At 43.1% G+C, this 16,619-nt stretch overlaps 1 protein-coding gene across 8 annotated transcripts in view; it reads left to right on the forward strand.

The window, feature by feature from the left end:
* Window positions 1-16,619, forward strand: part of LOC121579440 (nuclear receptor corepressor 1) — a 127,420-nt gene that overhangs the window by 68,827 nt on the left and 41,974 nt on the right. For 7 of the 8 annotated variants that reach the window (XM_041894028.2, XM_041894031.2, XM_041894029.2 and 4 more), the window contains 3 exons: window positions 10,013-10,143; window positions 10,891-11,195; window positions 14,589-14,672. In XM_041894028.2, the coding sequence (XP_041749962.1) occupies window positions 10,013-10,143; window positions 10,891-11,195; window positions 14,589-14,672 (520 nt within the window). The remainder of the gene's footprint in view (window positions 1-10,012; window positions 10,144-10,890; window positions 11,196-14,588; window positions 14,673-16,619) is intronic. The other variant, XM_041894030.2, reaches the window with a different exon arrangement.

Consider the following 16,619-nt stretch of genomic DNA (forward strand, 5'->3'; position numbering starts at 1 on the left):
TTTCACTCAAAATCTCACGATACATGGCCCCATTCATTCTTTCCTTTACACGGATCAGTCGTCCTGGTCCCTTTGCAGAAAAACAGCCCCAAAGCATGATGTTTCCACCCCCATGCTTAACAGTAGGTATGGTGTTTTTTGGATGCAACTCAGCATTCTTTGTCCTCCAAACACAACTTTTTTTAACCAAAAAGTTATATTTTGGTTTCATCTGACCATATGACATTCTCCCAATCCTCTTCTGAATCATCCAAATGCACTCTAGCAAACTTCAGACGGGCCTGGACATGTACTGGCTTAAGCAGGGGGACACGTCTGGCACTGCAGGATTTGAGTCCCTGGTGGCGTAGTGTGTTACTGATGGTAGGCTTTGTTACTTTGGTCCCAGCTCTCTGCAGGTCATTCACTAGGTCCCCCCGTGTGGTTCTGGGATCTTTGCTCACCGTTCTTGTGATCATTTTGACCCCACGGGGTGAGATCTTGCGTGGAGCCCCAGATCGAGGGAGATTATCAGTGGTCTTGTATGTCTTCCATTTCCTAATAATTGCTCCCACAGTTGATTTCTTCAAACCAAGCTGCTTACCTATTGCAGATTCAGTCTTCCCAGCCTGGTGCAGGTCTACAATTTTGTTTCTGGTGTCCTTTGACAGCTCTTTGGTCTTGGCCATAGTGGAGTTTGGAGTGTGACTGTTTGAGGTTGTGGACAGGTGTCTTTTATACTGATAACAAGTTCAAACAGGTGCCATTAATACAGGTAACGAGTGGAGGACAGAGGAGCCTCTTAAAGAAGAAGTTACAGGTCTGTGAGAGCCAGAAATCTTGCTTGTTTGTAGGTGACCAAATACTTATTTTCCACCATAATTTGCAAATAAATTTATAAAAAATCCTACAATGTGATTTTCTGGATTTTTTTTTTCTCAATTTATCTGTCATAGTTGACGTGTACCTATGATGAAAATTACAGGCCTCTCTCATCTTTTTAAGTGGGAGAACTTGCACAATTGGTGGCTGACTAAATACTTTTTTCCCCCACTGTATATACACACTACCGTTCAAAAGTTTGGGGTCACTTAGAAATGTCCTTGTTTTCCATGAAAGAATACATGAAATTAGTGAGTAGGAAATATAGCAAAATGCATAGGAAATGTAGTCATTGACAAGGTTAGAAATAATGATTTTTAATATAAATAATAATTGTGTCCTTCAAACTGCTTCATCAAATAATCCTCCATTTGCAGCAATTACAGCCTTGAAGACCTTTGGCATTCTAGTTGTCAATTTGTTGAGGTAATCTGAAGAGATTTCACCCCATGCTTCCTGAAGCACCTCCCACAAGTTGGATTGGCTTGATGGGCACTTCTTACGTACTATACGGTCAAGCTGCTCCCACAACAGCTCAATAGGGTTGAGATCTGGTGACTGTGCTGGCCACTCCATTATAGACAAAATACCAGCTGACTGCTTCTTCCCTAAATAGTTATTGCATAGTTTGGAGCTGTGCTTTGGGTCATTGTCCTGTTGTAGGAGGAAATTGGCTCCAATCAAGCGCCGTCCACAGGGTATGGCATGGCGTTGCAAAATGGAGTGATAGCCTTACTTCTTCCAGATCCATTTTACCCTGTACAAATCTCCCACTTTACCACCACCAAAGCACCCCCAGACCATCACATTGCCTCCACCATGCTTGACAGATGGCATCAAGCACTCCTCCAGCATCTTTTTATTTGGTCTGCGTCTCACAAATGATGTTCTTTGTGATCCGAACACCTCAAACTTCGATTTGTCTTTCCATAACACTTTTTTCCAATCTTCCTCTGTCCAGTGTCTGTTATTTTGCCCATCTTAATCTTTTCTTTTTATTGGCCAGTCTGAGATATGGCTTTTTCTTTGCAACTCTGCCTAGAAGGTCAGCATCCCGGAGTCGCCTCTTCACTGTTGAAGTTGAGACTGGTGTTTTGCGGGTACTATTTAATGAAGCTGCCAGTTGAGGACCTGTGAGGCGCCTGTTTCTCTTGCTCAGTTGTGCACCGGGCCCTCCACTCCTCTTTCTATTCTGGTTAGAGCCAGTTTGCGCTGTTCTGTGAAGGGAGTAGTACACAGCGTTGTACGAGATCTTAAGTTTCTTGGCAATTTCTCGCATGGAATAGCCTTCATTTCACAGAACAAGAATAGACTGACGAGTTTCAGAAGAAAGTTCTTTGTTTCTGGCCATTTTGAGCCTGTAATCGAACCCACAATTGCTGATGCTCCAGATACTCAACTAGTCTCAAGAAGGCCAGTTTTATTGTATCTTTAATCAACACAACAGTTTTCAGCTGTGCTAACATAATTGCAAAAGGGTTTTCTAATGATCAATTAGCTTTTTAAAGCACAACGTGCCATTGGAACACAGGACTGATGGTTGCTGATACTGGGCCTCTGTACGCCTATGTAGATATTCCATTAAAACGTTTCCAGCTACAATAGCCATTTACAACATTAACAATGTCTACACTGTATTTCTGATCAATTTGATGTCATTTTAATGGACAAAAAAAGTATATACACGGTACCAGTCAAAAGTTTGGACACACCTACTCATTCCAGGGTTTTTCTTTATTTTTACTATTTTCTACATTGTAGAATAATTTGAAGACATCAAAACTATGAAATAACACATATGGAATCATGTAGTAACAAAAAAAGTGTTCAACAAATCAAAATATATTTTATATTTGAGATTCTTCAAAGTAGCCACCCTTTGCCTTGATGACAGATTTGCACGCTCTTGGCATTCTCTCTACCAGCTTCATGAGGTAGTCACCTGGAATGCATTTCAATTAACAGGTGTGCATTGTTAAAAGTTAATCTGTGGAAATTCTTCCTGTCCTTAATGCGTTTGAGCCAATCAGTTGTGTTGTGACAAGGTAGGGGTGGTATACAGAAGATAGCCCTATTTGGTAAAAGACCAAGTCCATATTATGGCAAGAACAGCTCAAATAAGCAAAGAGAAACGACAGTCCATCATTAATTTAAGACATGAAGGTCAGTCAATCTGGATTTTTAAAAAAAAGTTTCTTCAAGTGCAGTCGCAAAAACCATCAAGCACTATGAGGAAACTGGCTCTCATGAGGACCGCCACAGGAAAGGAAGACCCAGAGTTACATCTGCTGCAGAGGTTGAGTTCATTACAGTTAATTGCACCTCAGATTGCAGCCCAAATAAATGCTTCAGAGTTCAAGTAACAGACATATCTCAACATCAACTGTTCAGAGGAGACTGCGTGAATCAGGCCTTCATGGTCAAATTGCTGCAAAAAAAACTACTACTAAAGGCCACCAATAAGAAGAAGAGACTTGCTTGGGCCAAGAAACACGAGCAATGGACATTAGACCGGTAGAAATTTGTCCTTTGGGCTGATGAGTCCACATTTTTAGATTTCTGGTTCCAACCGCTGTGTCTTTGTGAGATGCAAAGTAGGTGAACGGATGATCTCCGCATGTGTGGTTCCCACCGTGAAGCATGGAGGAGGAGGTGTGATGGTTTGGGGGTGCTTTGCTGGTGACACTTTCAGTGATTTATTTAGAATTCAATGCACACTTAACCAGCATGGCTACCACAGCATTCTGCAGCGATACGCCACCCCATCTGGTTTGCACTTAGCGGGACTATCATTTGTTTTTCAACAGGACAATGACCCAAAAACACCTCCAGGCTGTGTACGGGCTATTTGACCAAGAAGGAGAGTGATTGAGTGCTGCATCAAATGACCTGGCCTCCACAATCACCTGACCTCAACCCAATTGAGATGGTTTGGGATGAGTTGGACCGCAGAGTGAAGGAAAAGAAGCCAACAAGTGCTCAGCATATGTGGGAACTCCTTCAAGACTGTTGGAACAATATTCCTCATGAAGCTGGTTGAGAGAATGCCAAGAGTGTGCAAAGCTGTCATCTAGGCAAAGGGTGGCTGCTTTGAAGAATCTAAAATATATTTTGGCTACTATATGATTCCATATGTGTTATTTCATCGTTTTGATGTCTTCACTATTATTCTACAATGTAGAAAATAGTTTAAAAAAAAAAAAAAAACTTGAATGAGTAGGTGTGTCCCAACTTTTGACTGGGACTGTATGTTTTATATAGACCTGCATTAGTAGTTAGTACCTCATAGTTATTGCATTAAAAGTGATTGCATTAAAACGCCATCAAATTGAATACTGGAGAAAAGCATTCACAAGAAGTATACACATTACACTTGTATTTCCAAAATGGCTGTCTATCCACCAGACCCGTTGTGTGTCCCTCTGCTTGGCTGCCTGCATGTTGAAATGGATCCTGACTGGAATAGCTGTTATTTCATGAGGTGACAGAGGCTGCTGACCTTCTCCTCCAGCCACGTCCTCCAGGGCCAAAGGGCGTGTGTGTGTGTGTCATGGAGTCGTAAAGGTGACCTAGAGAGGAGTTCAGTTCACTGGGCTGTAACTAAGTCCCAATGCAGGTTACATGGGAATTTCTACCCCCACTAAAAGCCACACAGATGTTACTCTAGTCAGGAAGGCGGCAGACTTCTACACAGACAGCAGGAGAAGAAATTAAATGTAATTGTAGGGAAATTAGTCAGCGCTATTGCCACGTCTTTCTTTTACACTACTTCAATAATGCCTGCTTCTGTTGAACATGCAATGGCAAGAAGTGGTTTACCTCCCTTGTTCTTTTCTTCTTTGTAATCACTTGGCAGTGAATGTTCATCTAGCAGCAGTCAAGCAGAACCCATTAGCTTTGGATAGCGACACCAAGAGAGCCAAGCCTTCAGAGCCTAAATGACCAGGTGCCTACTTGGCACGGTTACCTGGAGCATGACATGAAGTGGGAGAGTGGATGAGCCACTGTATTTGAGTTAGACATGTGTTCAAATACTATTTGAGTCTTTCAAATACTTCGCGTGTTTGGTCTAGCCCACCTGGAGTGCCAGATGGACAGGTTTTGCTGTTTTGCAAGCTCAATAAAGCACAGCGTATTTGAACCCAGGTCTGGAGTCCAGTGCAGTGGAGGACAGAAATTCTAGTAAGTTTGTTATCTAATTGGATTAGCCTATTGGATCATTGGATTGTAAAAGGTCAAACTGAACTGTAGCTAGGTGGGTTAGATGGCTTGCGGTAGATGGTAGATAAGTATTTTCTGCTAAGTTAATTCTTTTTTTCTTTGCTCTCTTGGAGAGGAAACCAAATCTGACTGAATTGTACATGGTGAGTGTGTTCTGAAAGGGTTATTCAGTTTTTTCCGCTCATTTGAGTTAAAGGTCATACCAAACTGAATTGTAGGGAAATAGGTAGGTTGAATAGCTAGCAGTAGATAGTAGTGTGTTTTTGAACGGTCTATTCTCCTCCCTTTCCTCATTTACAGTTTGTTGATAACAGCAAGTGTGTGTGCTTGAAAGATCTCTCTGATGCCCCATTAAACTCCAGGTTAAGAAAAGGAAAATATTAGCTTGTGGTTGTCATTTCCTAACTCAAACAGCACTAGGGAATCAGTGAAAAGAAGGTGAGAGAGGGGGGGGGAATTAAAACTCAGACCAGGTCAGGGCGGGGAAAAAACTCCATCTAAAAACCTGGCAAACAGGGCTCCATTGAGTTTTGGAGAACATCAGTAGTGTGGAAGCAACACTGGAAGCACTTGAGCAGAATGGGGAGAGAAGACAGGAATGCCATCGTGGTGCCCAGATGGCCTCTAAAATAAACACGGGTGATCCCTGACCCCACCAGGACTGCTCTAGTGTGGAGGAATAACTGTGGTACAGAAAACCGAAACCTTTCAAATGGAGTTTAACAGGTGGTATTACCTGAATGTGTCCAAAAGGAACACAGATTTTTGTTGTTGCAAAAATAATTTCAGTTTTTTTGCTGAACACGACCTATGTCTACTTGGCCAAATGGTCTCTCTGGTCTGTCTGTAGATGGAGCCCACCACTAATGTCTGTCTTCATACATTCAAATTCATCCTTGTCCCTCTTCCTGCTTTTTAAATGATCTCCTTATCTTCTCTGCCTTTCTCTCTTTTTCTACTATTTTCTCTCTCGTTCTCTTTCTCTCTTGCTCTCGCTCATTTTCTATTGTCTTCTCTCTCTGGCTCCTTTTATCTTCTCTGCCTCATTCCCCCTCTCCTCTGCCGCACCACTGAGTTTTGAAATTCCTTGGCCCCATCCGGTACCAGTATGGGATGTTTGGCTTGGCATAGCCAGACATGTTCCAGCACAGCACTTTCGTGGAACAGGCAGAGGAGGGAGGTAGTCTGTGGTGTCCTGCGCCAGCAATGATAATAAAGAACGTTGCTGTATTCTCAATCACGCAGTGGGACTTGTCTTCAGACCTGTATCTGACTCGGGAGTTCTGCTAACTAGTATCTACTGCTTTTAGTGAATACATTGAAAACTATTACCAGTAAATATGTACAGTATGTAATGTATGCTTATGTGTTATGAACATTCACTATGTGAATATATATAAATGTGTACTTTAGTATTTATAAACAAAAATGCAACGTTAAGATCCTTCCCATCATTGGTGCATCAGTATTGACCTTTGTAGCCAAAAGTGATATTGATTGGTGGCTGCAAAAGTAAATCTTGGTTTGTACAGTATCTGTATTCATGCTGTAAGCTAATGTGATTATTAGTTGTCATGGGCAATCATAATGACTTGAATGATTGATCATATGAACTCTGCTTTCTATAAGTTGGGTTGGGTTGTGTTGGGGTGGTTGTGGGTTCAGGACCCGGACACCCTCTCATCACCCCATCTATTACAGTGTAATTCTCTTCATTTAGTCATGTGAGGCCTTTGATTTTCTACAAAGGCTGAATCCGGGGGGGAACAATAGCATGTATTGTGCTTATGTTGTGTGTGTGTGTGTGTGTGTGTGTGTCATGATCCTGTGGACACCCTCTCCATGTGAAGATCATCAAAGGAAGCATAGTCATAATCTTATCTACAATGGGTGCATGACCAGGCTGTTAAACTCCACTCCACTTTCCCTCTGTCCGGTTGCCTTTCTTTTCTTATCTGGTTAGCGTTGAGGAAATTGGACTGCCTGGTAAGCGGGGGAATAACCCTAGGGAAGTTAGGCTAGCTCATCACATTATGACATAGTACTGTTGTTGACGCAGTGGGGCAGTCTGTCTGCTCTCTCATTAGTCTGAAGAATTAAGCAGCAGTATGCATCTTTCACAGTGAACCGTTGGCATCTTTCAGTGAATTTTATCGTCTTTCACAGTGAGCCTTTTAGCGTCTTTCACAGTGAGCCTTTAGCATCTTTCACTGAACTTTTTGTATCTTTCACAGTGAACTTTTAGCAGTCTTCTGTATCTATAACGGGTCAGATGGTGTGAGTCTGGATGATTGCTGCAACAGTAAAGGTACAGTTGAAGTCGGAAGTTTACATACACTTAGGTTGGAGTCATTTAAAACTCGTTTTTCAACCACTTCACAAATGTCTTGTTAACAAACTATAGTTTTGGCAAGTCGGTTAGGACATCTACTTTGTGCATGACACAAGTAATTTTTCCAACAATTGTTTACAGACAGATTATTTCATTTACAATTAACTATTTCACAATTCCAGTGGGTCAAAAGTTTACATACACTAAGTTGACGGTGCCTTTAAACAGCTTGGAAAATTCCATAAAATGATGTCATGGCTTTAGAAGCTGATAGGCTAATTGACATCATTTGAGTCAATTGGAGGTGTACCTGTGGATGTATTTCAAGGCCTACCTTCAAACTCAGTGCCTCTTTGCTTGGGAAAATCAAAAGAAATCAGCCAAGACCTCAGAAAAAAATTGTAGACCTCCACAAGTGTGATTCATCCTTGGGAGCAATTTCCAAACGCCTGAAGGTAGCACGTTCATCTGTACAAACAATAGTACGCAAGTATAAACACCATGGGACCACGCAGCCGTCATACCGCTCAGGAAGGAGACGCGTTCTGTCTCCTAGAGATTAACGTACTTTGGTGCGAAAAGTGCAAATCAATCCCAGAACAACAACAAAGGACCTTGTGAAGATGCTGGAGGAAACCGGTACAAAAGTATCTATATCCACAGTAAAACCAGTCCTATATCAACACAACCTGAAAGGCCGCTCAGCAAGGAAGAAGCCACTGCTCCAAAACCGCCATAAAAAAGCCAGACTACGGTTTGCAACTGCACATGGTGACAAAGATCGTACTTTTTGGAGAAATGTCCTCTGGTCTGATGAAACAAAAATAGAACTGTTTGGCCATAAGGACCATAGTTATGTTTGGAGGAAAAAGGGGGTGCTTGCAAGCTGAAGAACACCATCCCAACCGTGAAGCACAGGGGTGGCAGCATCATGCTGTGGGGGTGCTTTGCTGCAGGAGGGACTGGTGCACTTCACAAAATAGATGGCATCATGAGGAACGAAAATGATGTGGATATATTGAAGCAACATCTCAAGACATCAGTCAGGAAGTTAAAGCTTGGTCGCAAATGGGTCTTCCAAATGGACAATGACCCCAAGCATACTTCCAAAGTTGTGGCAAAATGGCTTAAGGACAACAAAGTCAAGGTATTGGAGTGGCCATCACAAAGCCCTGACTTCAATCCTATAGAAAATGTGTGGGCAGAACTGAAAAAGCGTGTGCGAACAAGGAGGCCTACAAACCTGACTCAGTTACACCAGCTCTGTCAGGAGGAATGGGCCAAAATTCACCCAACTTATTGTGGGAAGCTTGTGGAAGGCTACCTGAAACGTTTGACCCAAGTTAAACCATTTGAAGGCAATGCTACCAAATACTAATTAAGTGTATGTAAACTTCTGACCCACTAGGAATGTGATGAAATAAATAAAAGCTGAAATAAGTCATTCTCTACAATTATTCTGACGTAAAATAAAGTGGTGATCCTAACTGACCTAAGACAGGCAATCTTTACTAGGATTAAATGTCAGGAATTGTGAAAAACTGAGTTTAAATGTATTTGGCTAAGGTGTATGTAAACTTCCGACTTCAACTGTAGATGGATTTAACTGCTGTTTGATTTGTAGCTTCGCTTGGCCTGAGAATGCATTAATAGGCCATGAAATGGTATATCATATCCGAAATAAACCGTAGGTCGCTCTAAGATTTATAGGTCCGTCACTATATTGCTTTGTGAAGGGTTCTGAGTTGCGAATGGTAATGAAGATATTGAGAACAAACGCTTGAATCCAATTCAAGTCTTTGAATTTACATCGCAATGGAAGGATCGTGCTCAGACGAAACACCTTGCCAAACAAGTTTTACACCTCATATACTGTCAACTTAAACATGTTCATTTGTCTCAGAAACAGTACAGAAACACCTATACATTCTCATTGATCATTTACATGAACACTTTGTGAATTGGTCAACATGGCAACATATGGCTTCTAGACAGTACTGAAGGTTGTGTATGCATTGGTACATTTTATCTTCTTAGTTCTCTGTGAGACGTCCAAAGCGGCCCAAACCTTCCCGAGATGAGTTACCTATTCACACACACAATTAACATACTACTATGTGTTGTGTTCAAATGGATATTAGAAGTGTGTTTTGGGCATATTACAGAAATACACATATTATACACATATTACACTGTCACTGCATGTTATTTTTCATCCTGAATCCTTTCTTTCCTAAAGGGTGTTATTCTGGCGCACCACTATTATGTTGTTGCCTTAAAAGGAAAGTGGGTCATGGCGAGCTGCTTTAGCTGTGTGCCTCATTAACCCCACTCACTCAGTCACGAAATAGGAATTCAAACATGCCCAGACCTTTAAAACTAGACGTGAATGAGCAGTGGGCTGCCTTTTTGTAAACTTTCTGGCCCAGATTGAACTGCGTCATCATGATGAACTTGCATAGACTAGAGTGCTCTCTGTCTGGCATCATGGGAGTCTAGAGAATCTCCCTATTTGATCACTCTGGTCAAGAGTTGGCATGTGTATATATTTATACTTTTTAAAATAGTAAAAACAAATTATCCTTGTGTTTTTTCTAGCAAATAACACGATCCTCGCAAGAAGACAAGTCAGACGATAAACCCGAAGAGGACAAATCGGAGAAGTCAGAGAAAAAAGAGGACGAGCAGAATAAGGAAGAGGAAGAGAAAGATGAAAAGGAGGACTCCAGGTGAGTGTTGAATAGCTCTGTGTGTGCGTATAAACGTGGGCATGGGTTTCCCACAGGTACTGCTGTTAGTCCTGGCTAAAGTCAGCCTCTGGCCTGGTCCGCCTCTGACACTTTTAGGGAGAATCTGTACCTCCCAGTAAATGTTTGCCCTCAGTTGAGGCGACAGGAACTCTGGAGCCTTATCACAGGGATCAGCATCCCTCATAGATGTGTTGTAAATTAGGCCATAGAGAGAGTGCGAGCGGGAGAGAACCACTGCCCTTCTCTGGCGTGATGGACAGGCTGACCAAACCACCCACCACCCGCTGCTTTCAGTGTTCCATTGATAACTTGTGTCCTCTCCTTCGAATGTTCTACTCCAATTAATTTTGAGATGGAGAAAGAATGAGAAGAATTGAGGAAAGGCGAATTGAAAAAGAGCCACTGACTCTTAAGAGGCAGACATCTTGACCCCAGGACTCTGATCCTTTAGCCAGATGACTCCCTGCCTTTTTACCCAGCTGGATCAGTGGGCAGCAGTTAGTCATAACTCATGTGTCCTAACCAACCACTAAATGAGAAATGCAAGTGCCTGTAAAAAAAAAAACCTGCTAATGAAAATGTATTTTATTTAGATTTTGATTGGACTATTATTTTGATTTTCCTAAGAATTCAGCTGTGCAAATAATAGGCTTGTACAGTTAATGAAAATGTCCATTGCGGAGGAATTGAATAAAATAAAACAATCCCTTCTCTTGTCTCCTCCAGGGACATCGGCAAAGACAAAGACAAGTGTGACGGCGGGGAGGACGAGGACTGTAAGGAGCAGAGCACGCCACGCGGCAGGAAGACCGCCAACAGCCAGGGCCGGCGCAAGGGAAGGATCACCACGCGCTCCATGGCCAATGAGGCTGCCTCTGTGGCGGCCGAGGAACCACCGCCACCCGCCCCCGAGCCTGCCTTGCCCACCGAGCCCCCTCAGCTCCCCAAACCTGAGCCTACTACCCAGAAGGCTATGAGAGAGCCCACCAAATCTGCAACGGGGGAACCCCCCATGGACCCTAACAGAGGAGGTAAGCACCTCGGCTATTCTACGCTTTTATTAGCCTACTACCATCCCCTCTTTCTTTTTTTTTATGAAGATGCATCTCAAAAAGATAGAGGAGGAGACTTACGCTTACTAAGGTGGTTTACTAGTTTTATGGGTATGTTGTATTTGTGACCATGGGACTTAGTAGATAATATAACTCTCTACTCCTGTCCACTCGCGGTATTGATCCTCGGTTATGAAAGTTTGAACGAGTGTGTGGAGTGCGAACTGTGGCTTCATGATTATCTTATGTGAGAGATCAGCTGTTGTGTGTTTTTATCCTGGAAAGGCCCTGAAATATAATAGCATTGTGAGGATGCTGTTATAGGTCACTGCTGTAGAAGAGGGCGGCACAACTTGAGAGCCTAAACAAGTCCCAATGGTCATGCAGCTGAGCTGAAACACCTCTAGCTTCAAGAAAAACACCACCACATACCATATAAACAACCCCAATTACCTTTACACACACACACACACGTGATAGGGTGGTCAGTTAACAACTGGGGTCAGTTCCATTCATTAGCTATATTTCTAAATAAGGAATTGTCAGCTCTATTCATTAGCTACATTTATATCTGTAATGTCACCGTTCTGAATGCATCCCTGGTTCACCAGGTTCAGGTTGTTGTTGTTTTGCTCCTCAACACAATGCCATAACAGACTTCTATCTCTCACTTCTGTAACCCAGCCAGGGGTTCGGTCTCAGTCTAGCCTATACCCTAGCCATCATCACCATGGCAATAGTGTGGTGTCTGGGGTGGACCTGTTGTCATGGCTCCTCACAGCTGTACTTCAGCCTAGCCACTTAATTTGTCCTTGTGCTGCTCTGAGAGCTTATTTTGATGTTTGTGTGCTGAATGTCAGACAGACAGTGCAGGCCCAGGGCTCTAACCAGAACATTCAAGCAAACACAAAAGTATTTTAGAAAGGTCAATTTAGGCTACATCCTTGAATGGATAATCAATTATTCCATTCTAATCTATCTCAGAAAGGTGAATATCCATCCAAGGAAGTAAAATCAAATTGTATTATTTTTCAAGGAATTTTTATTTTTTCAGTCTTTATGGCTGATTCTGTATTAACCAAAAGCTACATGTTGTGCTGTCCTTCCCTCCTCTCTGCTCTGTGTCTTAAGTCTGCACCTTATTTCCCAGTCAGTCTGTCAACCCCCTGACCCCCCTTGGCTCTGGTGCATCAGGGATTTGCATAGGCCCATGTCAGGTTCAATCTTTTGAAATGACTGACTGCTGAGCAGACTGTGCTTGTCTCCTCTCCTGATTCACTGGGGATTCACAGCCTCCGTGCTGGTTTTGTGTGTGTGTGTGTGTGTGTGTGTGTGTGTGTGTGTGTGTTAGGCTTGGGCGGTATCCAGATTGTCATACCTTCATATCTTGTGCCATCCTGAGCTATTCTGTAATACCAGCACTGAACACAAGGGGCGCTATTTTCAAACCCCACTGAGCCTCTGTAATCCGAAGGGTAGCAATGTTAACAAGTACATGTAAAATCCCATAGAGAATGCTAACGAGCGCATTGCGAACATTTTATACGTCCTCTGACTTACACTATTTGCAGAACAGACATCCCAGCTCAAAGTTATACAAGTAACAAAAAAATGCTACTCACAGTTTGCTGCACGCACAAAACAAATATTAGATCCAGGAGGGGATTCTCTGCTTTTACCAAGAGAAGCTTGATTTTGGAAGAAGCTAACCATTTAGCTAGATAGCTAACTAGCTACTAAATCAGCAAACCAAAAGCACAACTGCATTTAGCACATTTTACACTGTTAACTTAGTAGTTATAAGACATCTAGCTGGCTAACATTTAGTTGTGAATTCCAAACTGTAACTAGGTCACCTGGCGCATTCTGCACAAGAGTGAGTAACTCTCAAGGCTCCGGTCTCTCGTCGTTGTGTGCTTGTAAACAAACACCACGTGACTGGGGACTACCGGTAAGCTTCATAATGATAAATTATGTGACAGGTGAAATTAATAATGCGATCTTCTTTCTCTCCTAATGTATTGCACAAGTTAACTGCAGGTATTTGCTTAAAAATTAGCTACAAATATTCAAATTTATAAAAATACTTCAAATAAATAGTAGCTCAGTTGGTAGAGCATGGCGCTTGCAACGCCAGGGTTGTGGGTTCGTTTCCCACGGGGGGCCAGTATGAAAATGTATGCACTCACTAACTGTAGGTCGCTCTGGATAAGAGCGTCTGCTAAATGACTGAAATGTAAATGTATTGAAAAACCATCCTGTGGCTATTTCCAAATACCCCGGGATACGGTATATACGGTATATCACCCAAGCCTAGTGTTTGTGTGTTTTAAAACCTGGTTTGATCTCATTAGGAGTCACAGAGGGGGTCCCTGTCTGTTGTAGCCTCCTACTCTGTATTTATAACTATATGTATGCATCTGAAATGGCACCCTATGGCCCCCTATTCCCTATATAGTGCTCTACTATTGACCAGAGCCCTATGGGCCGGGTCAAAAGCAGTCCATTATATAGGGAATAGGGGGCCATTTTGGACTGACCCTATCTCTTCAAAGAGCCAGGCGAGATTAATGACCTGCCCACCTCCCTGGATCTTAACAGGCCAGATGGGGGCACGAGGGAATGGGGGTAAGATTAGGCGAGCACGTTGAACGTACCACGGGACAGGAGCAGCGATTCAGCAATTGTTTGAGTAGATTTAAGTCTGTGAGGCCCCAGACTGTTTTTTCTAGGAGCTGTCTAAACAGTGAGAATGGATCTCCTCAATAATTTATTTGGGTTGTAAATGTCAGGGGTTCATACTGCAGCTATATTGGTCCAAATGTTTACACAATCTCTGTGGGTCCAATGGAATAGAGTGGGCCAGGGTTCACTCTCTCTCTCAGCCCCAGCCTCCATCAGCACCCATCAGTGTGTGTGTGTGGTTAATAGTTACTTTGCATTGTAGCAGTGATATGAGTGGTAAGTCTCTGTCTGTCGGCTGTTCTCTCTGTCTGTTTTGTCTCTGTCCAAGGCCGTTTCCCAAAGAGGGGGAAGTTGGGAGGCGCGTCTCTCTACTCCTCCGCTGTCTGGAGCCAGATCAGGTGACATGGAACCTCCCCTTGTGGGGGAGAGAGAGGAGGAGGGGATTGGGAGGTAGAGAGCGAAAGTGCAACAGAAGGAGGGAGAGCGAGAGAGCACGAGAGAAAGGGAGTGTAAGAAAGAGAGAGGGAGAGAGCGTGAGGGGCAGGTCTCGGCAGCGAGCCACAGAATGTAAACGGATTATTAGATTAGCAGCCATGAGAAGCAGACGGCTGAGAAGCGGAACGAGCTCGGTACTTTCTCTCTCTGTGGGCTGTTATGAAGGTTTCTGTTCTCTCTCTGTGACTTAAGCAGGAGGAGCTGCTGCCGCTGCGAACGGCGAAACCGGAGAGACTTCTCGCTGGACCGAGGAGGAGATGGAGGTTGCCAAAAAAGGTAGCGTTATCATTTTATTTCTCTATCTACCGTTTCTCTCTCTCACCCCTCTCTCTTTCTAGTTTGATCTCACTCTCCTCGTCATTTGTATTTGTATTTATTATGGATCCTGCCAAGGCAGTAGCTACTCTTCCTGGGGTCCAGCAAAATTAAGGCAGTTATACAATTTTAAAAACATTACAATGCGTTGATAACAGATTTCACAACACATTGTGTGCCCTCAGGCCACTACTCTACTACCACATATCTACAACACAAAATCCATGTGTACGTGTGTGTATAGTGCGTATGTTATCGTATGTGTGTGTATGCATGTGCCTGTGTCTCTTCACAGTCCCCGCTGTTCCATAAGGTGTATTTTTATCAGTTTTTAAAATCTAATTTTACTGCTTGCATGAGTTACATGATGTGGAATAGAGTTCCAAGTAGTCATGGCTCTATGTAGTGCTCTGCACCCTCCATAGTCTGTTCTGGACTTGGGGACTGTGAAGAGACTTCTGGTGGCATGTCTTGTGGGGTATGCATGGGTGTCCGAGCTGTGTGCCAGTAGTTCAAACAGACTGCTCAGTGCATTCAACATGTCAATACCTCTCACAAATACAAGTTTGCTCCCACACAAACTGTCTCCTCTGACACTCTCCTGGCTGGGTGCATAAATGGTGGAGGTTTTTAGGGGGAAGCAGGGCGGAGTGGATTGAGCGAGGATGCTTTTTCTGGTAGCTAACTGCAGTGGCTCTGCTCTGTTTTGCGTGCCTCTCAAAACTGACCTATTAGGGCCAAAGCATGAAGTAACCAAGCGTGACAGTTTGAGTTTCCTCTAAAGATCAAATCTATTATTCACAAAAACACTTTGCCAGGCCTCTGGATCTTGTAGGACTTCACCTTAAAACATTTTTTAAAGTTTTTATCATTTTTCTCTCCAAAATAACTTATTTTGAGAGGTGAGTGTTTCATTTCATGGAGTTGCTGACAGTGGACACACCAGCGTTTCTGCTTTCACCAGTTGCGTCACACACTCAGTCCATGGGAGATTGACCCCTAACCCCAACCCCCATCGACCCATAGCTACCTTCTAGCCAGGCCAGTACTCCTCCATATTTGTCAGTGTAGACTCTGGTGGACAGAGGGAGAAAAAGGGAGAGGGCGAGACTGATGTCGAGTTTCCATCTGAGATTTATCCTGGTGTTTTACCCAAAAGGCTCAGACTTTTCTGTTTCCATCTACGTGGACCGGCACCCGTGTCTCACTGGGTCATGTCTCCGGCGGACCTGCTCTGACCAGGCCACTGGTACTTTTCAGCTGTTATTTACATAATAATGGAAAACTGTGAACTTTAGCACCTTCTCACAAAGTAACAGTCTTGATAATGTAGAGGTTGTTGATTCTGCTCGCCCCAAGTCTTTAGTGTCACACTCCTGATGGAGAAACAATAACACTAGAGCTTACATTAATATAAATCACTGGCAATACTTTGGTGTGGGGTAAGTCTTAAGTGGAAGTGCAGCATGAGAGGCCCAATGGGGATAAGCTCATTGGACTGGGGAGAGTAAATAGAAGGATTGATGGGGATTAATTAAGGCTCTCTTGGGTGGGTTTGAGGATTTGGTCATTCCTCCCCAACCCATGTACATGTTCGCTTTCTCCCGTACATACACTTCAGTTGACAAACCTAGCCTATATATTACCTCTGCTCTGCTGTGTTTCTGTATTTATGTATCGCAGATGCCAGATACAGTATTATGCTTTGCCATTGGTATCATATTTGGTTGGTCATACATTCACAGCCAAAAGTGAATCACTGTGATCTTACAGTAACTAGGGCTGTTAATTTAGAATAGTCTGGTTGAATTAACAGGGTCTATCAGAGATGCCACTATCATACCCAAGGTCTTAAATCTGGAGCTCTTCCAGACCAGACAGTACAGAGGGGGAGTTTCTAAAAGCTGA

The sequence above is a fragment of the Coregonus clupeaformis genome, chromosome 13, assembly GCF_020615455.1.
Source record: "Coregonus clupeaformis isolate EN_2021a chromosome 13, ASM2061545v1, whole genome shotgun sequence".
In the NCBI taxonomy this organism is placed as follows: Eukaryota; Metazoa; Chordata; class Actinopteri; order Salmoniformes; family Salmonidae; genus Coregonus; species Coregonus clupeaformis.